Source organism: Petaurus breviceps, unplaced genomic scaffold (genome assembly GCF_028583685.1).
Source record: "Petaurus breviceps papuanus isolate PSGF00001 unplaced genomic scaffold, PetGlider_PUasm1.0 37, whole genome shotgun sequence".
Taxonomy (NCBI): domain Eukaryota; kingdom Metazoa; phylum Chordata; class Mammalia; order Diprotodontia; family Petauridae; genus Petaurus; species Petaurus breviceps.
In genome coordinates, this window is record NW_027186296.1 from 59,008,761 (window position 1) to 59,031,205 (window position 22,445).

The window sequence follows — 22,445 nt, forward strand, 5'->3', positions numbered from 1 at the left end:
ACTCCCATTTTCTGATCTGCAAATAATACTAAGGGATAATTCAACATTCTCACTCAAGAAAAGAAAGAGCGAAACTCCTTTCCTAAGAAAAGATAAACAAGAAAATGTTGCTCTTTCCCCTAGGTCCCAAAACAAGTCCTTCAGATATGGAGAGCTAGTCTAGTATTTGGAAAGCACCATATTAGGAATTTAAATGAATTTTTATTATACTAGATTAAGAGTCTATGAATGGACCAAGAAAACAGAGTGCTAGCAAATAACTCTTCCTTTGTTTCAGGAATCCCTATGCTATCCCAATTTTAGTACTTACTATGCTGAATGTTTCCTGGTCCAGTTCATCATCCTCATCTTCTCCAATGGGGATTGGTTCACTCCCTGCAGTAATATGGACAGGACCTTGAGCTCTTTTCGATTTATTTCCAGCTTTGGCATCACCTGCTTTAGGCTTTAAAAAGAAATCATTAAATGTAGTTATTTTCTTCTATGTAGCAATCGTTATATGAAATTCAGGCATTAAATGTCTTTAATGCTGTCATACCACAAAAGGGTAAACTGAGCTCTGGGGAAATATTGTATAGTATCCCACCAATTAGTGAAGAATTAAACTAATTAATCCTAAACATCAGATAATGATAATGAAATCACAGTTTGCTCTTCTACCATTTAATTGCCTAAAGATAACTTAAGCTTCATAAACTACATGTTTACTTCTATGCCCCCACCCAGGAAAAAACAGTGCTTCAAAAATAATGCAAAACTGACAAATGAAGCAATGCCTGTAAAGGCCCAATAGATTCTATGCCTTCCAGATATAATACTCTTTTCAACTCTAATAAAGAAACTAAAGATCATAGAACAGCCAGTTAGCTTTACTGAAATCAAATATATCCCTCTAGAATCGGGCTCCTAAATCTCATATCTTCCCCCATTCTGTGCTTCTCATCCACCACTAAATGATCAAATGTTATTTTCAGGAATTCAAATCCCTCCCACAGTTTGTCAAGGAAACTGTGTTCCACTGAAATGACTGAAAATCTGCTTCAGGTACCTATCTTTCAACTTAAGTTTTCTTTTCTCTGGTCCTTTTTCTGTCACATGAGAATTGCCTCTGGAGTCAGAAGACCAGTGTCCAAAGGTTACCTCAGAATGCTATTTGGATAACCAGAGCAGGTCCATTAACCTCTCTCAGATTGTTTCTTCACCTATAAAAGGAGGGGATTATACTATGTGGCCCTTTTGGGTTCTAGGTCTATGTTCTTCACTGATCCAAATACCCACCCCAAATTATACAGTGGAAAACCAAAGTAAACATCTATAATAATTCCATAAAATGCTGAGTATGGAATGTGTTCTCCTTCTTTGGAAAAAAAGAGGTTCCTCTATCTCTCCAAGGATAACAAGCATCTCTAGATCACTAGAGTATCTCTAGACCCCAAGAATGAAAACCTCATTATCATTTCTAACTCCTAAAAGACAATTCCAAATGATGTGTATTTACTAATGTATAGAAAGGAAACAATACCTTTTCTTTCTTATCCTTTGACTTTTTTCTTTCCTTATCTCCTTCCTTTTCTTTCTTAGAACCCATCTGTTTCTCCTTGTTTTCTTTGTTTTCTTTTTTCTTCTGCTTTTTTTTCATGGGGCTTTTTTCCAAGCCATCATCCTAGGAATCAAAGAAATCCCACATGACTATGAGTTTTTGCCACAAAGTTTAATTCAGCCATTCACTTGTGTGGTATCTAGAAAAACATAACAAAGCTCCAAGGTCACTTGCTGTTTTTTTAGAAAAAGACATTTATTTTTAAGTACTCTGCCCTGCAATACACTAACTGCATTGCATGCAGCAGGCACTCAATACATGTTTGGTGATTACTGAGTAGTCTCACATCTACTGCCTTGTGTCTTTAACTGCAGCTGTGTAAACATGGATCAATTTTGGCCTATAATAATTATTCCAAAATACACCTGAAACTCTATAGCAATGATAAGAGTAAAGATCCCAGATTTCTATCCCCAACCAATTACAAAGTGAATGTCTTCAATGTGCTTTTCCCTTTCCTTACAGTAAAACTCTGTTCTTCTCTGACTAGATAAGTTTAAGACACAGGAGCATTCTATGGATTGTTTCCACTCTCTATATAATGCCCAAAACAGTAAGGTTCTAAACTACTGAAATCTGGCCCCTACCTTGACTTCCCCCTCTTCTGATGGATTGTCTGAATGCCTAGGGGATGAGAATTCATTTCCATGCTCATCTTTCACTCTAGGAGCCTTGTTTTCCTTCTTCACACGGGGCTTTCGCTTCTTTAATTTGGTCTATTGAAAGGGAAGGAACCACTAATAATAAAACTTACTCCAATATTTGTACTTCAAGTATGTGTGATTTCCACCATGTGGGTACTTCTCCTCTACCAATACACAGTACACAGTTGAATGAATTGATTTGGCCACCAAAAAAAAGATCTAATAGCTAATTTTCTGTTAATGAGCCTCTCTGTATTTCTTATAGTTGGTTCTCAGCTAAAGATAGAACTAAAGATGAAACAGCCAATGAAAACTGTAGCTGGAGCATAAAGAGAACCTGAAATAAGGTTAAACCTCCTTAAAGTTGTAGCTTCTTTACTGTTCAAATACAAATCAACAAAGACTCAAAAGAAATAAGCAAAGAGCAAGCTTTAGAAAAAAGAAATGGTGTAACTCCTAAAAGAATTTAGTTTTCTAAGTGAGAAAACCCTTATCCTAGGGCTGAGAAGCCAACGGCAATGAGGTTTTCCGCTGTTGCTGCTCCTCCCCCTCCTATTGTGCGGCCTGGGGTCATTTCAATACTCGGAACCACTTTTTCTTTTTCTTTTTTTTTTAAACAAAGAGTGGTTGGGAACATAAAAAAATCTCAAATGAGTTCATTAATTTCCTTTTCAATAAGTTTCATTTAGGAAGATGAAATTTTTTACTAAAAACAGGTTTTTGGTTCATTTGTCCTTTTAAATCACTAATACCATTTCTATGGCCCATTATCAAGAATTCTCAAGAGCTAAACATAACAAGATTAGGGTCCCAATGTATGCCCACTATAGGAATCTAACATTACATCCAAACTGTAGATAGTAATTTTTTTTTCAGTGACAGAACACCTAGTCTGGCAGTGTTTTGGTAGAATGGGAAGGATGGAGAAGGATAGAATAACTGGGGAGTAAGAAGGCTGGTAAGCCATTAGTTCACAAGGCAAAGTCTCATTAAAATTCCACAAACATCAACTCGGGCTTAGTTTTAAGCAAATTCTTTATTGTATGATTAAACTAATGCTCTGAAACCTCAAAGACATCTACCTTTGGGAAGAAGTTAAGGAGCTAAATCTCAATCTGGGGTAAGACTGGTTTTTGTGATATCCACAGCATTCTCACCATTACAAAATAGCAATTTAATTTTGGAAGCTATCCCTTGGGAACAGCCAAAGACTGGTCAACATCACCTACCTCTTCACCCTCTTTAACCAACTCCTTTTTGTCCAAGTCTTTCTTCAGCAGTTTTAACAGGTAGTCAGCTCGAGTTTGCAGCTGCTTTCCCTGAGGTTTTTTATCTGTCTCAATAGGTAATATCTTTGGAAGAAGAAAAAGAGAGAGAACCACCACCCCATTCTGAGGTTAGCAGGCCAGGAAATACTCTAATGCAGTACTGTATTAATAAAATGCTCTTCCCTCCCCACCCCCCAAAAAGTCTCAGAACCTATCTCTTTTCCAGGGCTCCCAAACACTAAAATCCCTTATGTGTTGTTCTCACTTTTACAAAATGGGATGGAGAAATTCCGCTCTCCCACTGGCTCCTACCTGTGCTGTTAACAGGGTAGAACAACTCAGGTAGGGGGAGCTTGTTGGCTTCATCTGCTAGAGCATCCCAGCCGTCGTGGATTTCCTCCTTCCAGGAGCAGGGAATCCCTGGAGCTAGGTTAAAGCTTCATTTTAGATTTAAAATGCTTCTTAGAGCATTGCCAGAGAGCACTGAGCTATTCCAGGATATGATCCATTCCCTGCTAGAATATTTGGACCTGTTAGCCCAGACTGAATTTGAACTCAGTGTTTTTACCCTCTGAAAAACCACACTGGATGAGCATTTTTTTTTTTTGACGTGCCAGGAAAAGCCCTGCCAGGAGCACAACACTGAAACTGGTCTGCTGAAATCTAAGCCTTCCTACTTTCCTCACCACCTTTTTTCTTTCAAACCACTGCTGTAACATTTAGGTAGAGTGATTGTCAAGAGATAGGTTTCAGCTGAAGGTCAAATACCATTACAAAAAACTCCAAAAAGATATTCAGATTTCTGTGTGTTTGTGTATGATGAGAGAATTTGGTTGTATTGAATATATCACCTGAAATAATGAGCCACCAAATGGGCCTTAAAAAATCTTTCTCTGATATTAATTGTAAGGGTATTTGACCACTGGCAAATCTGATTTTTAAAATTCTACTTAAAATAGTATCTATCTTTCCCACAATTTCAAAAGGATTTAGGAGTTGGTTAACATTTTCTCCTTGATCTTCAACTGTGAAATAATTACCATATTGCACCAGAAATGGATGTTTCCATTGTGAAAAAACGACAAGAAATCCTTTGTAAAATTATTCTGATTTTAATGTTAAATGTCAATAAATTGTCTTCTTCGATACTGAATCATTTACCAATACTTAAAAAAAAACCTGCTAGATGTCTGACGGAGTTACTTACTTTGTCAGTTAATTTAAGTTCTGGATCTGTTTTAATTAACTCCCAGTTGCCATAGCCATGTTCATAAATGCCCAACAGAAGGCGAGAATCATCCTCCACTCCCCAATCTACATCAAAATGTGCAGCTTTGACACGACATGTTAAGCAGTATCTGAAGGAATCATAAAAGCAAAAGAATATTGTTGAGGAATTTCTCTGAATATTTTTTAAAAAGAAACTTTTGTTGGCACAGGCAGAGTATTTTAATATACTAAGGAAATTCATTATATAATTTACATTTATTTAAAAATATGCTGAAAATAAATATCTGCACAAAAATTTCAAAGGCAAGTCTAGTTCACCTATACATAGTCAGACATATGCATACTCACTTTTTTTTTTCCTCAGGGTCCACAGGAATAGATTTGTGCAACATCTCAAACTCCTCTTCATGCTGAATAATAGATTTAACATTGACTTGAACCCCAGAAATCTTGATAGTAGGGCCCCTTCTTTTCCCTGGTCCTTTCCCTGAGGAACATCAATTTCATATTAGTGCAAAAAATATTTAATCAAGTATCATGGAATACATAAAGGTAAATATTCCAACTACTTCCTTACTTGCCCTGAGCTTTAACTTCCTCAGTTTAGATTCCTTGCCTCCGATTAATTCACAGCTATGAAGTGTAAATGAAATATTCAATTGGAAATATTCCCAAATCACTTTAGAAGTTAAATATTTAAGACTTCTTTACCCAGTGGTAATTTTTTTTCAAATTTTAGTATTTTATTTATTTTTCATGCTTCCAAAATTAATAACTAGAAGAGGATTTTGGAGGTGTTGAAAAATTAATAGGACTTCCAAACAAAATGGTTCCCTGAATAGAAGCAGGCAGCACAGCAACCACATGCCTGCTCTAGCGAAAAACTAAAGGTAGTACCATACTAAATAAAAATAAATCCAATGAAAAACTACAGTGACGTCATGTACCTGATCACTGCACAGAAATTCAGTCAGAAGCCAATAAGTTAATAGGAAAAGGAATCCATTAGAATGTAGTGCCACTATACAGGAAACAACACAGAAGTTTCCCAGTGAGAAGTGCCAGAGGCACCTGTAGCATGTAAGGCTCTATGTCTGGAGGTAACAAGAATGAAGGGCTCCCACAAGAAAGCTCCACAGTCCTCAGAAACCAGCACTGTAGAATTTGGAAGTAAATGGGTTTGGCAAAGTTTGGAATAGAATACTTAAGCCCAGAAGTTCTAAGATCCTTCATACTGTGACATGAAACACCATACAAAGTCTTCAAAAATTCTGAATATCAAAGATCCAGAGGAAGCTAAAAACTACCAATGCTCTAAGCAAAGACAGAACCTTGGAGGTGAACATCAGTGTAGGAACTCAGGTGACCTAAGTCAGGACCAGTAGGGCTGACCATCTCACCCAAAAGCAAAAAAAGGGAGTGGAATCTGGTCCTGGCACAAAGTTTTAATTCAGGAAAGATGAGTAAACTGAAGATACCAACCACCAAGAATTGTTATGGATCCAGATACCCAAAAATCCAAAGCAGGAGAGAATAACTCTGTTCCCAAAGGACTACATGAATATTTAGAAGACATGTAGCAAGAGATGAAAATAAAATAAAAACTCTTGAGGAAAGAACTTAGAACAGAAAATTGTAAGCCTTACCCAAGTAGTAGACTCCCTGAAAACCAAAACAGACCAAAGAGAAATCAATGACTCCATCAGACAACAAGAAATATTATGATAAAATCGAAAGATTTCTTTTTAAAATAGAAAGGAATGTAAGATTTCTGATATTAAAAAAATGATCAAGAAGAAGACAAATCACTGGACTCCCTGAAAACCATGATTAAAAAAAAACAACCCTGGATAATATAAGAAATCATTTTTTAAAAACTGCCCACATCTATTAGAGGGCAACATAAAAAGCCTTTTTCATAAAAGAAAAGTCCCAGGAATGTCATAGTCCAAATTCAGAGCTTCCAGCATCTAGAAAGAAGCAGGTCAAGTAGCAAGGGGCCAATCAGCATCACACAAGACCTGGCAATTTCTATTATAATAAATTAAAGATGGTGGAATACAATATTGAAAAAGTCAAAACATATGGGCATACAACCAAGAATAACTTACCCTGCAAAGCTGAGTATCATCCTACAGAGTTAAAAAAAAAAAATGTGGGGGTGACTACATGGCACAGTGAATAGAGCACCGGCCCTGGAGTCAGGAGGACCTGAGTTCAAATCCGGCCTCAGACACTAAACACTCACTAGCCGTGTGACCTTGGGTAAGTCACTTAACCCCAATTGCCCTGCCCTCCCCCCTCCAAAATAAGAAAAAAAAAATGCACCTTTAATGTAATAGAGGACTTTCAAAGACTTATGATATAAAAATCAGAACTGAGTGGGAACTTTGAAATGTAAACACAAGAGCTGAGAAAAATCTTAGAATGATAAATTTATTCAAGCAATTAGGAAAGGCTGTACACTGATGATGTGCTAACATTCTTACAGAGGGAGGACAAACAAGCGTTTGCTGTAAGAACCTTAACATTTTCAAAACAATTAGAGGCTGTGGGAGGAATCAGTTTTGTTCTGAGGGTTTTAAGAGGTGAAAGAAAAGGAAAGATTATAAAGTAATACATCAGCAGGGGTGGGGAACCTCTGGCCTTGAGGCCACATGTGGCCCTCTAGTTCCTCAAGTGCAGCACTTTGACTGAATCTAAATTTCACAGAACAAATCCCCTTAATAAAAGCATTTGTTCTGTAAAACTTGGACTTAGTCAAAAGACCTCACCCAAGACCCAGAAGGCCACAGGTTCCCTCCCCACTCTTGCATTAGAGTATAATAGAAGAAAAAATGGGGTAGAACTTATTCTCCATAATTTGGAAAAAGGGTTAGACACACACACAGTTTGGTTTAGAAATACTCAAGAGAGAAAAAACAAACAGAAAACAACAACACAGAAGCAGGTGAAGAGGGTTAAGATGAAGGACAGATAGTACTGGGGAGGGGAAAGGGAGGATGACTATCAGCTGGGGCAGGCTGAATGAATTGTGTCATATTAATGTAATGGAATGTCACCGCACCATAAGAAATGACCAAAGAGACTATTTCAGAAAATGTAGGAAGTATGAGCGTGAAGTAAAGAGAACCAGAACAATTTTGACAATGAATATAAAGTTGTAAGGAAAAATAGCTTTGAAACCCTTAAGAACTCTGACCAAACCACGTATCTAGAAGACCTATGATGAAGTATGGTAACCACCTACTGACAGTGCAGTGACGGAATCCAGGTGCAGAATTTACAATATATACATTTTCAGACATGACCACTATATGAATTTGTTTTGCTAGACTATATTAGTTTTAAATATAGGATAGGGTTATTTAATCACCAAGAGAATGCATACAATTTAGATCTTAGTCCATACACAGTGGTGACATCTCCTTTCTTTTTAATTTTGAACTTAAAAACTTTTTTAAAAGAGCATTTAAGTATGCACAGAACATGAGAATTCCCTATTAAACTATAAATCTGCATTTCACACAGCTTGCTTTTTAAAATGTACATAATTCTCCACGTGACTTTCAAAACTGCACTGCTTATTTGTGGTTCTTTCTTTCAATTTAAAAATATTTCAATAGCTATCTGTCTGTCTCTGGTTTTGCGTTGTTGTTGGGGTTTTTTTGTATCACTGTCACTAACCCTCCTTGCCAAAATGCTTCAGAAAAGTTCTTCGAGAGACAGAGTTGGTTAATGCATTCATCAGAGTTCTCATCTTTCAAAGTTGTTTTATAATATTACTGTCCTTCTTGTATAAACTTCTTGGTATAAAGTATCCCTGAAAACCATGATTTAAAAAAACAAAAGGCCTAGATAACATACTTCAAGAAATCATAAATGAAAATTGCCCAGACACTTTCATGCTACCACATTCCATCATAGGTCCCCTAGATATGGGGTTGGTCTGAGTTCTTAAGTGTTTCAAAGTTATTTTTCTTTACAATATTGTTTTCATGGTCAAAACTGTTCTCCTGATTCTGTTCACTTCATGCTACATTAGCTTATACTTCCTAGGATTCTCTGAAATAGTCTCTTTGGTCTTTCCTCATATCCATGTAACACAATTCATTCAGCCTCCTCCATCTGATAGGCACACCCTTAGTTTTCCTCTCTTCCCTCCTTTCTTACTTTTCCCCTCCCCAGTATCATCCTCCACTTTAACCCTCCTTTACTTGCTTGTGTTGAGGGCTTTTTTTTGTTTGGTTTTTCTCTGTTGAGTATTTCTAAACCAAACTCTGTGTGTGTGTGTGTGTGTGTGTGTGTGTGTGTGTGTGTGTTTTCTCGTTTGGTTCTGCTCACTTTCTCTGTGTCAATCCATATAATCTAGCAATCTATGAAATTGTCTTTTTCACCATTTCTGCTGTAGGTTTTTCTTAACTCATTTTTATCTCACCATTCCTACTGATTCAGCTCTGATCTTTTTATCCTAAATGCTTTAAAGTCTCCTATGTCAAGAGAAGTACACTTAATATAAATATGTTTACTCAGCTTTGCAGGTTAAGTAATACTTGGTTGTATGCCCATATAGTTTGGCTTTTGGAAAACTGCATTGCAAGATCTCATTTATTAAAGAAACTGTCAAGTCTTTTGTGATCCTGATTGATTCCTTGGTACTTGAACTGCCTCCTTCTGGATGCTTAAAGTACTTTTTTCTGATTGACCCAGAAGCTCTGAATTTGGGCTATGACATTCCTGGGACTTCTTTTGGCTATTTATTTCAAGAAGTGATTGGTGAATTCTTTCTAATCTCACTTTGTTCTATTTTTAATCACTGTGTTTTGCTTTTATATTACAAACAATTAACAAAGTAAAACAATTAAACAAAAACTAACAATATAGTGACATTCCTGGGACTATTCTTTTTGGGGTTTCTTTTAGGAGGTAATTGGTGGATTTATTTTTTACAGGCCTCTAGTTCTAATGAACCTGGGCAATTTATTGTTTCTTGAAGTATATTATCCAGGCTTTTTTCTTTAAATCATGGTTTTTAGGGATGGCAGCGATTCTTAAATGACCTCTCCTTGACCTGTTTTTGAGGTCTATTGTTTTTTAAATCAGATCTTACATTTTCTTCTTCTATTTTTTTCTATTTTGTCCTGACAGTTCTTATTGTCTGGTGGAGTCATTGATTCATCTGGTCTATTCTGGTTTTTAGGAAGTTCATTACTTGGGTAAGGTTTACCATTTTCTGTTCTAAGATATCTATTCCCCTTCCAATTTTTTTCTTCAAAAGCATTATTTCATTTCCTATCTCCTGCTTCATTTTTCCTAAGGAGGAAAAATAAATACATATTCAATAATAAGTACATATTCATGTAGTGCTTTTGAAAAATCCTCCCCCACCTGCACCCCTACCCTCCCAGTCTCTTTTAACAGTCATTAGTTGTTACAGTTACTCTTTCCTTTTTTGGGATCTCTAGATTTACATTAATTGTTGATACTGTTGAGTGTCTTAATCAATTTACTCCTCTCTCCAGCTTTACTTCCTAAGTTGTGTTTTTGTGACAGGTCTAGGACCCTTTTCTTCCCCACCCCCTCCAATCGACTATTGGGTGGGATGGTCAACTCTGGTGATCTTGCCCTGCGTCATTTTGGTCCTTTCATTGATCTCCACCACTAAGACTTAGCTGTCTCCCCCCATCTCTGATGTTCCAAATGCTGTATCTTCAGAACCTTCTCTAGTGCCACAGTATATAATGTGAGGGACCTCAGAGCTGGCCAATTGGTCTAGAAATGTCAGTGTTTGAACACTGCCACACTTCATTGACTGCTATCCACTGCAAGGATTCTGTGTCCATGATTCCCAATGTCCCAATCCTGGGGTTTTTTCAGGGGATCCTTCTGATCTTGTTTCCTCTGGACATAGAGCCTTACAGGCAATATGTGTCCCTAGCAAGTATCTAATCACACTCAGGGTAACCTGAGCTGCTGGTGGCTTTGCTAGCCTATTACCCTTGGGCTTCTGGCTGACTTTTTGTGAAGTTCTAGCATAGAAATAATTCACTTGCTATAGTTTCACCTTGGGTTTATTGATCATTATTAGCACTTCAGGGTTTTGCTGGAGTGGAGTTGGGCAGTCTGCCACTCTTTCAGGCAACCATTTTACCCAGAAGTCCAATTACACTTATTTGCTGCAAGTTTTCTTTTCTTCTGTTTTTATTAGGGTGGTAAGAGCAATAGTAATGTCAAATGGGCTAAGTACTGAAACATTTTTAAATGATATAAGAAACAAAGAAAAGTTCAGGAGTACTAATAAGTAGGGCAGTTCTAAAAGTTAACAGGTAGAACTGATTTTATATATTATATATATATATATATATATTTTTTTTTTTAAGAGAGCAGTATAGAATAGAGCTTTACACTTTCTTGTTCTGGTGCATACATGGAACTGGACCTTTTTTAGTGCTTGATAAGTTTAGGATTTTAAAAAAGATTTTAAAAAGAAAATTTAAGCTTAAGTTCTTTCAATATTTCTAATAATAAAAATGTTATCTAATAGGTAGTTTAAAGAAGTTCCAAATACTTTGTAAGTTAATCACCCAGATAATCTTCAAATGATTTCTACTATATAAGAATGGTTAGGTTAAAACTAAACATCTTATAGCTAAGGCATAGACAAAGAGGTTAACTCTTGCCTAAAGTTAGAGAGAATAAAAATCTATTCAGATTCAAAAATAAAAATCAAAGCCTACTAACTAAATGATGCTATTAATGACTCAATTTGAAATCCTTGAGCTCATTTCTACTTTTTGTGTGAAGTAAAATATTTCAGGAACTAGGCATCGAGTTAATGAAGATAATGAAATGGCCCTGGTTTACTGTAACAACAGATACATATTCTGTGGTTCTTATATGAAGAAATCAACTGATCATGACAGCAAATTTGTTTCCATAAAACTCAATTATTACTAGCTGATATATAGACAAACAAAAAGTATTTTCGCTACTAAAAAAATAAATCAAGACAGTCATGTATTGGGGAAAGGAGGGACAGGCAAGGGTGGAATGTCATAGGAGAAACCATATGACAACAAAAGCTCCAGAACTACACAAGAACTAGTAGATTATGGAACTCAATTTAAAGTTCATTTCCACTGCTGCAGTACAGTATTTTTGAGATCCATGGAACTTGCAAAAATAAGAAAACACATCAATGGCAAAAGTCATATGAGTTCCCCAGAAAAATAGCAGCTACTACAAGTCAAATCCTATTGTAACAAAAATCTTACTACAATAAAAATATTTACAAAACTTAACCAGTGATACTCTTCAAGCAATGTTCTATAAAATTAAATCACAATACAACCACATGAACTAAACAACTCCTTTTAATTTATGAGGACAATAAAAAGCTTTATGTCAATCCAGGATTACTACTGCTACTTACCTGGTACAAATGTACCACTCATTTGGAGTTAAAATAGGAATGAGTTGCAATAACTGTCAAGTCAGCACTTCCTAGTTTCATTTAACTTAACTTTGAAACCCTCGCACCACAACAAAGATAAGAATCCACCATCTCATTTGCTGAACTCTACCAGCCTCAAGTTCACTCAAGCTCTTTTTTCATGGAGTTAAGTATTTCATATCCTCTCTACTTCAAGCTCTGCATTCATGGTTAATGATTTTAATAATACATACTGATGCCCCTTTGGGTACTTTTGTCTTTAACAACTTAAATTTTTATTACTGCTCATCTAAACAAAGGGATGTCATACTAACACTTTACAAGTCCCATAATCTTGAACTCCGAAATTCCCCTTTTGGATCATAATTTCCAATGCTTCCATCTCACCTTCCATCTTCATTTATTTACTTTCTCAGCCTCACCTCCATACTACTGAAAGCCTCTGTTATACATAAAAAAATAAAAAAAAACACTGACTGCTTCTCAAGTGGGTCAAGATGGAATACTTGTGACCCTGTATCCAATTCTCTCCCTCTCTTCCTTTCTCCCTATTATCATATCTAAACTGATGAATCTCATTATTATATATGTGTGTATCTGTGTATGTATGTTTATGTCTGTGTGTAAAGGTAATGGGAATTTGAAGATCTTCCCTGCCCCTTAATAAGCCTAAGGGAATCTGAAGACCTTCCCTGCTTTGAAAATAAACTCTGCCCCCCTAATAGGCTAAATGTATTCACATGGAGCCTGTGGTGGGAGGAGTTTGCTGAAGGGTGGAGCAGAGGCCACGGGAAGCTGGGAGTCAGAGTAAGCTAGACAGTTGGGAGGAGAGGATGCCTCTGAAGGAGACAGGCTTATGAGTAAATGCTAATTCATGGGAAGGCTAATGGATGGTGTGGCTCTCTGTGCTGTTATGGCTTATTAACTTCTTTGCTATTATGATGGAATAAGCTTACTGGTTGTGGGATTCAGTTTTCTAGCATCTGAATAAATGTTTTGCTTCTGTCTTCTATATGGAGAGTGTTATATTTTGTGATCAAGCACTACATAGGTATATTTATAGTGATTGTGGACACTGAATATTGCATTGGCGCTACTCTGTGTGTGTGTGTGTGTGTGTGTGTGTGTGTGTAATGACTTTAATCTCTCTTCAAATTTTTGCCCCACATTTCCAAAAAACCAGCTGCCATCTCTATTCAGATGTCCCACTGACATATAAAACAACCAATTATCTACCCCTCTAAACTGCTCATCAGCCATGTTTCCTTAGGTCTGATCAGAGCACCATTTTGCAGTCAACAAGGTTTGCAAACCTTATACCCATCCTTGACTCTTTTCTCTTCTTCAGCTCATATATCTTCTTGCTGATCCTACCTCCAAATAACCTCTTATGTCTGTCCCCTTCTCTCCACTGAAAAGGCCACGCCTCCTGTTCAGGATTGGATTAGTATAATAGTCTCTTAATTAGTCTCCCCGTTTTCAGTCTCTCCTCCTAATCCATGCTGCAGATGCATTATATATTTCAGGAATACTGACCCACAAAGTTGTTCCTTGATCACTCTATATCCTATCCATTTCAGTTCACGGCACAGGCTGTCTCCAATGTATAGAACGCAAGCTTTCCCTGCCCTGTCTTCATACAATTTCCAGTTTGCTTCCTATATAATTCTGTCCTCCATGAAACCTTTCATCACATCACACACTATCTGCACTCATTCCCCACTGTTCCCTCCCTCTTCATATGAATTAATGTGTGTATATTTACATATATGCCTGTATATAGCACGTATATATCTGCAAATATACATATACAAATCTACATGTGCGTATACACACACACAAATATATCAAGAAAGGGGAGTGGGGGTCCTATCCTTAGTAAAATTTAGGATTTTAGAGGGAAGGTACTGTTTTTATTTTTTGTCTTTCTTATCATTAGTGCCACAAACATACATAAATACATACATGTATATATTGATCTACTAAATGTTTGCTGAACTGAATCTAGCATGCTATATCCATTGAATTCCTGTTTATCAAACAATACTTATTTGGTTGTCAACTTCTTTATTATCTGTGTATCATCTTTAGTTCTCCATGAACTTAAAATCCCTGGAGATGGCACAAGGTCAATGTCAGAACAGCTACAGCAAATAAAGAATTAGGACACACAACTAGAGCACTGGTGGAATTTGGGGCTACATGTACCAGAGTTCAGAAGAATGTCCTTCCAGACTTACCTTCGCTGGCATTTTCTTTCAGCTGTTCCTCATATTCTTGCATTGCTGAAACACAGCTGTTGTGAATCAATTCACCCAAGCGTTTCAGATCTGCTACAGACTTATCTACCAGCTCAGCATCCCGAGCAATGCACTCTAGACTGTAGAATGACAAGTTGAGAACACTTCAGACACTCGTCCCACTTCTCCAATATTGAACAGAGACCCTCAGCATCATTCCCCCCCACTTGGTCCTGTAAGAATTTTTTTTCTCGGGGCAGCCAGGTAGCACAGTGAGTAAAAGCACCGGCCCCAGAGTCGGGATGACCTGGGATTGCATCCAGACTCAGACACTTAGCACCCACCCAGAAACACCTGGCCGTGTAACCTTGAGCAAGTTACTTAACCCCAACTGCTTAGGGGCAGCCAGGTGGCTCAGCGAGTAAGAGTACCAGCCCCAGAGTTGGAATGACCTGATTTTTTTTTTCTGCTCTCTCTTCCTCAGTTTAAGTAGGAATGAAGTAAGTGAAATTTTTACTTTCCATTTTTCAAATAGCACTTAGAATATTCCAAATATAGAACAGAAGGGCAGTTCAAGAGTGTTTTTTTACATTCTTTTAAATTATCTGGATTGTACAATAATTTGGTGCAATTATTATAAACTGCATGGGATGAGTAAGCATTAAACTAGTACTCTGTACTATGAAGTGCCCCATAGTATCTCTGAAGGAATACTCACACTGATAAATTCCACTGACATTTGATAATAAGTTTTTTAAATTATGGATGTTATTTACATTCAAAGATTCTTAGAGTTATTAAGGTCTTCAGAAGTCATCTAATCCAACCTACATAACCAAACAGCCCCTCCATTTCATCACTGACAGGTGGTTTTCTAACTTCTTTCTCAAGACTTCCACTAATAAGGAAACCATTATCTCTTGAGGTAGCCTATTCCACCCTGAAAAGTTATAACTACCTTCACTCTAGATACTAGGTCTATATTAATGAATGTAGGATACATAAAAATTCGTTTCTTTGGTTTTCATGTCACAGAGTTGATTCATATACTGTAGTCTTCAATCCACTAAAACTCTCAAGAGGTCTTTCATAGATAGCCTTTACTGTACTTGTAAAATTTACTTTTTAAACCCAAATACAGACTTTTTAATGTATTTTTGTTAAATTTAATCTTACCAGAATGTTGTTTCCCCACTACTCATTCCCTTTCCTTTTCCTAAAAACTTCCATTTTGAACAATATTTCTAGGAGCTAAGTACTGAATTACTTCTGTTATACGTTTTGTTTATCTCTACAAGTACATAATGTATACTAATGTATCAAGTGCCTAAAAACTGGCTTCAACCCAGTATTTTCCATACAGTGGATATTCAGTAAATGTTATTGATTTCAGGTGACATGACTTAGCCAGATATTTCAATATTCAACCCCCATTGGTGAGGTTCCCTTGGAACCTCCATTTGATGGAAGGGCCCAAACCAGCCTGCCTTTATTCCCCTTTCATCCCTGTTCCTGACTTTATAGACTTCAAAATCATGCCTCTACTACCACCTAATTCTGGACTTAATTCCTGGGGTCTTCTTGCCCTGGAACATCCTACTACCCATGTAGCTTTCTCTCCAGGCATATTCCTCTGGATCTGTTCCCCTTCTACCATTACTGTGCTCCCCCTGGAGCCTCCATTTTTTTTTTTTGAAAGGCCCAGGTCAGCCTGCCTTCACTCCCCTCCCAGGTGGTTCTTGGCTTTCTAGACTTCAAAGCAATACCCCTACAATGGGTACCTTCACTCCCACCACCCCTACCCCCAACTCCTATGTTTTTCATCTTTTCGTGTGTTTTCCCCCCATCAGAATATAAACTCCTTGATGGCAGGGACTGTCTTTCTTTTTGCTTATATTTCTATCTTCACTGCTTAGCAATTTCTCGTAAGCAATTAACAAATACTTGTTTCCTTAGTTCTTCGTGAAGAGCAAAGAGATGCATAATATGGCCTCTCTCTACCAGGGAGCTGACAATCTCTATTACAGTGAAATATACTGAGGAATGATCCCAGGATCCACTGCAACCCAGGTCCAAAAACTATTTGACCTTCCCTGTAACCATCCAGGAGGATATGTTGCCTGCCACAAGTTTACACTTTTACTTATTAATTCAGCTAACTCTAAGGTTCAACAGGTTCACAGCACTCACATCTGAATAAATACAACATCCTTTACTCATCAAAAAACCAAATGAAACTAACTCTACTAATTATCCAAACCAGCCAGCAAACTTGGTTCAAAACAACAGAAAATAGCAGGGTTTTAAAAACAGTCCCACTACAGAAATGTATCCTTTGGATACAGATAGTGGTCTATAAGTTAAGATTGTTGTATATCTAAAACTGTAAGTGCACATGCTTATGCAATATATACTGTGTACTTCAGTATTCCTATCTGTAAGTAATAATTAATTTTTTTCTGAAGGGAAAACATCCCTTCTACAAAGGAGAAGCTACATGAGCTCTAAATTTCAAAGCACTACAGCAGACATTTACCAGTAGTAATAAGAATCAGGACAATTTTCTCTCATCAGTAACATGACTCAAACACTCAAAAGATGTGATCTCACAGATTTGGAAGTTCTTTCTTTTTTTTTTTTTTTTGGATGGGGGAAAGCAGAGCAATTGGGGTTAAGCGATTTGCCCAAAGTCACACGGCTAGTTTTGTGTTAAGTGTCTAAGGCTGGATTTGAACTCAAGTCCTCCTGACTCCAGGGCCAGTGCTCTATTCACTGCGCCACCTAGCCGCCCCTGGAAGTTCTTTCTATGATGCAGTTCACAGCCTATCCATCCTGTGTTGACTCTTGTCAATGTTGTCCCATAACTTCACCACAGGGAGTCCACCCAACATAGGTTTGTTATATACTATACCATATTAAAAAAAAATAAAACCTGAAAATGAAAACAGAATACTAGACTACTTGAAACATAGTTTCTTCTTTGCTATATAGATTGCCAAATTCAATACTGGTACACTCTCGAAAGTATAGCAGAATGCATTATACTAACAATATAGAACAGTTTTTCATATGGAAACTGTACCAAATATAATGATTTGAAAATAAATTGTATCCATTATTATCTAAAGAAAGATAAGTGAGGGGTGGTTAGGTGGTGCAGTAAATAGAGTACCAAAGGACCTGAGTTCAAATCCAGCCTCAGACACTTAACACCTACTAGCTAAATGACCTTGGGCAAGTTGCTTAACCCCAACTGCTCTACCTTCCCCCTCCAAGAAGCGGAAAAAAAAAAAGAGAAAGAAAGATAAGTGATTGGGACACGAATGCATTGTTGGTGGAGCTGTGAACTGATCCAACCATTCTGGAGAGCAATTTGGAACTATGCCCAAAGGCAATTGAACTCTGTATATCCTTTGATTCAGCAATACCACTACTAGGTCTGTATCCCAAAGAGATCATAAAAAAGGGAAGAGGACCTATATCTACAAAAATATTTCTAGCAGCTCTTTTTGTGGTGGCAAAGAATTGGAAATTGAAGGAATGTTCATCAGTTGGGGAATGGCTGAACAAACTGTATTATGTGAATGTGATGGAATACTACTGTGCTATAAGAAATGATGAACAAGAAGATTTCAAAAAACCTGAAAAAACTTACATGAACTGATACTGAGTGAAGTGAGAAGAACCAGAAGCACACTGTACATAGTAACAGTCACATTGCGCAATGATCAACTATAATCGATTAGTTCTTCTCAGCAATGCAATGATCTAAGACAATTCCAAAAGACTCATGACAGAAAATGCTATTCACCACATTCAGAGAAAAAACTACAGAGTCTGAATGCAGATCAAAGCATACTATTTTCACTTTTGGGTTTGTTTGTTTTTTATTTTTTGTGGTTTCCCCCTTTTTGTTCTGTTTCTTCCTTTTGCAACATGACTAATGTGGAAATATGCTTGCATGATTACACATGTATAACCTACAGATTGCTTGCCATTTTGGGGATGGGAGATGGGAAGGAGGTAGGGGAAAAAATTTGGAACTCAAAATCTTATCAAAAATGAATGTTGAAAACTATCTTTACGTGTAATTGGAAAAAAATAAAATACTATTTACAAAAAAAAGAAAGATAAGTGATCTCATCACTGGTGCATACAAAATATCGTAGAGTATTTTAATTCAGTAAATAAACATTTTTTAAACTGTGAATAAAGTATTTGGTGGACAACTACTACTTAACTTACCGTTCGAGAGGAAGCCCAAATTTCTTATATGCTTTGATGAACCTAAGAAGAAAAACAGTAAAAATACATAAAGAACTACATTAAAATGACAAAACATCTAAAATACTGTTTCAAGTGTTCCCTTGCTTCACTGTAACATGTAACACTACGCAAATACCTACAGTTTTCATGTAAATTCCATTCTATGAATTGTGGAATTGTCATGAACACAACTACATTTATACCAATTATTCTAATCCCAGCTTCTACTGTCAGCAATCTGTGCAGGCAAGAAATATGGAGCTGGGGGATAAAGGTGGTTTGGCACCAGTAAGATAAGAAACACTCAGTTTATAGCACTTTTAAAAAGAAAGGCTGTAAGAAATTGGTCTAACAACAGTATATGTCAATTCAACAGTCCCTTAGTAAGTGCCGGCTATATAAGGTGCTATGCTAGGAAGTGGGGGGTATAAAGACAAAAGTGGAACCAAAGACTAAGCTCTTTAGTGGTGTAGGTAGGAACATATACACATAGCCAAGCAAAATTCAGAGCAGTGAGCTGAGGTGTCTGAGCTGAAGGAATATGAAGAGCCCGGGATTTCTTTGAAGTTATAAAATTAGATCACTGTAAGCAGGCAAGTGATGAAGAAAAGGGAGGCAAAGGGGAAAATGGGCTCCATTTTGGACATTCTGAGTTTGAGATACCTATGGGACACTGAGGTAGAAATGTCTAGGAGGTAGTTGGTCATGTGAGAATGGAACTCAGGAGATAAGGGCTAGATATATAAATCTGGAAGTCATCTGCACAAAAAACTAAACTGATAGGAGTTAACTACAAGAGAAAGTCTAAGGGAAGAAGAGAAAATGGCCTAGGACAGAGTCCTAGGATTTAAGTATACTTGAGTGAGTATGCGTGAGACATGGATGATGATTCAGCAAAGGATACTGAGAAGGGACAGTCAAGTAGGATCAAAAACAGACACAAGCAGTATAATAAAAGTCAAGGGAGAAGAAAGTATTTAAAAGGTGATCAGTAGGGCAGCCAGGTAGCACAGTGAGTAAGAGCACCAGCCTCAGTGTCAGGATGACCTGGGGATCGAATCCGGGCTCAGACACTTAGCACCCACCCACCTAGCTGTGTAACCTTGAGCAAGCTACTTAACCCCAATTGCTTAGGGGCAGCCAGGTGGCTCAACGAGTAAGAGATGACCTGGGGATTGAATCCGGGCTCAGATACCTTAGCACCACACCCAGAAATAACTGGCCATGTAACCTTGAGCAAGTTACTTACCCCCAATTGCTTTAAAAAAAAAAAGTGATCAGTAGTGTCAAAAATGATAGAAAATCACCTAGTACAAGGACTGAGAAAAAGTCAGTCAATTAAGAAGTCAATGATAAACTTTGAAAAAGAAATTTTAATCAAAGGAGGGGGTCACCAGATTACTAGTGAATAAAAAGTAAGTAGAAGGTGAGGAACTCGAGACAATGAATATAAATTAATTTGGTTTGGTTTTTCCCTATGTGTATAAATAGGGGATGGAGGAAAGAGGACTGAGTGTTGTTTTATTATTTTAAGTTTACCTCGGAAATAAAGGAGAGCAAGGTCAAGTTTACTTGACTTTTTTAAGGGTGGTAGAAACCTAAGTATGTTTGCAGACAGAAAAAAGCCAAAGGATAAAAAAAATTAAAGTTTTGGGGTAGTACTCAAAAACAGAGAATGAAGTAATAATGGGGCTAGCCTAGGGGTAGGAACTGGTAAGGAATATGTAGCAACAGGAAAGGATAAGGGGTGTCAGAAGACAGTGTCAAGTTAAGCTTGATAACAAAAGGGTCAAATTTCAAAAGGAGGAACATGAGGCCATAGCAAAGAGCAGAAAAGGGTGGAGTGATTGGAGGATATGAGGACAAGAATAGGTTTAAGAGGAATATAAAAGAAGAGATACAAGAATAGGAAGTTCTCAAAATAAATAATATTACCTTCATTGTAGCCACTAGAACACATACAAAATTTCTCCATGCATAATACCAATTATTTTAATGGAGAGATGGCCAGTTCATTCAGAATTTTTTTTTGCTTTTGTCAAATAATGTTAGTAGTAACGAAAGAATGAGTAACAAGAAAACCTGAACAAGACACAGAATCATCAGAAGACTGAAGTCTATGCCTTACAGGAGGGGCTCTATTCCATTCTTTTGTGGTATTAGAATCCACATATACGGCCATAATTTTAATCAATCAAGGCAAATTACTGGTTGCAGACTGACAGCTTTCATATGCTATTTATTCACTCAAAGTAGCATATGATTTGAAACAAACATGACTTGAAGCCTCTACTAACCTTCGAATCTCAGCGTCTGTAAATCCCTCTACAAGGTCTTTTCTGACACTCCGAGGACGTCCTCTGCGCTTTGGCCTCTTATCATCATCAGTGTCATCTGTCTCACTCTCTGAACCAGAAGATCTCTGGGCCCTTCTTTTGGACTCAACATCTGAATCACTATCATTAGCCTGAGCCTGAAAGAGCCAGAAGCAGGGTGACAGTGTATCAAGTATGGAAGCCCATTATTTAGCTATGACTTAAAGAACTAAATTTGAGCTTTATTTCTGCCACTAAGGAGCTACTGGAACTTGGGCAGGTTATTTTTCCAGTTTTCTGATCCGTATGATGGAGTTATAATGATACCTACCTTGTAATCTCACAGGGTTGGTGTAAGGATCAAATCAGAATATATGTGAAAGTATATTATAAACTATGGCTATCTAAATATTAAGTGTTTAAGTGATATAAATGATATTAACAAAGTTTATATTTGTAACATTATTATATATATGCATATATATCATACAAATATATGTTAATATAACCATGAGTGAAAAGGTACAAATAAAGGCTGCCTCCCTACTGCACACAAACATGCCCACGTCTTCTCTATCCTTACTTGATACATCCATCCCCATAGTTATCATCCCTTATCTCTCCTCCCCTTGAGAAGCTTGTCAACAATCAAGTGTCTCCGCTTTATTTTCTCTGTTTCTTAACACTGTATTCTGGCTTCTGAACTCATTGTATAACTGAAATTGCCCTCTCCAAAGTTACCAATGATCTCCTAATCAACAAATTTAACGAACTTTTTCCCCAATATCCAATTTTCTAGACCACTCTAGGTTTTCAGAACATTAATTAGTCTCTTTGACCAATTCTTCTCAATCCCCTTTCCTGGATTTCCAGGGCACAGCCACGAATCCTCAGTGTTCCACAGGACTCTACTGTGTGGCCTATTCTCTTCTCCCAGTTACCATTTTACTTGGAAATCTCATCAGCTCCTATAAATTCAATCATTATCTATATGGCAACTCGGTGGCACAGTGGAGAGAGCACTAGACTTGGGAGGCAAGAAAACCTAAGTTCAAATCCAGCCTCAGACATTTTTTAGTTCTGTGGCCCAGGCAAGTCATTTAACCTTTGCTTACCTTGGTTTCCTCAACTCTAAAATGGTGATAAAATTAGGGTTGTTGTGAAGATCAAACGAGATAATAATTGTAAACCACTTAGCATGGTGCCTAGCACACAGCAAGCATTATATAAATATCAGGTATTGCTGCTGCTGTTAATGATGTGTCATCTTTGACTCCTCACTTTTACTCACCCCTCCAATTTGTAGCCAAGTCTTCTGTCAATATTACCTTTGTAACTTCTTTCCCATACACCCTCATCACCTCACACTTGGACTACTGCAACAGTGTTCTAGTTAGTCCAAGCCTCAAGTCTTTGACCAATATAGTTC

At 37.2% G+C, this 22,445-nt stretch overlaps 1 protein-coding gene across 5 annotated transcripts in view; it reads right to left on the bottom strand.

The window, feature by feature from the left end:
• The window catches only part of CHD2 (chromodomain helicase DNA binding protein 2), a 153,458-nt gene that overhangs the window by 28,569 nt on the left and 102,444 nt on the right, over positions 1–22,445 (bottom strand). For 4 of the 5 annotated variants that reach the window (XM_069098519.1, XM_069098517.1, XM_069098520.1 and 1 more), the window contains exons 29-37: positions 20,999–21,174; positions 18,681–18,722; positions 14,436–14,575; positions 5,091–5,229; positions 4,720–4,870; positions 3,474–3,596; positions 2,188–2,316; positions 1,523–1,663; positions 311–445 (exon numbers count right to left, since the gene is read on the bottom strand). In XM_069098519.1, the coding sequence (XP_068954620.1) occupies positions 311–445; positions 1,523–1,663; positions 2,188–2,316; positions 3,474–3,596; positions 4,720–4,870; positions 5,091–5,229; positions 14,436–14,575; positions 18,681–18,722; positions 20,999–21,174 (1,176 nt within the window). The remainder of the gene's footprint in view (positions 1–310; positions 446–1,522; positions 1,664–2,187; positions 2,317–3,473; positions 3,597–4,719; positions 4,871–5,090; positions 5,230–14,435; positions 14,576–18,680; positions 18,723–20,998; positions 21,175–22,445) is intronic. The other variant, XM_069098521.1, reaches the window with a different exon arrangement.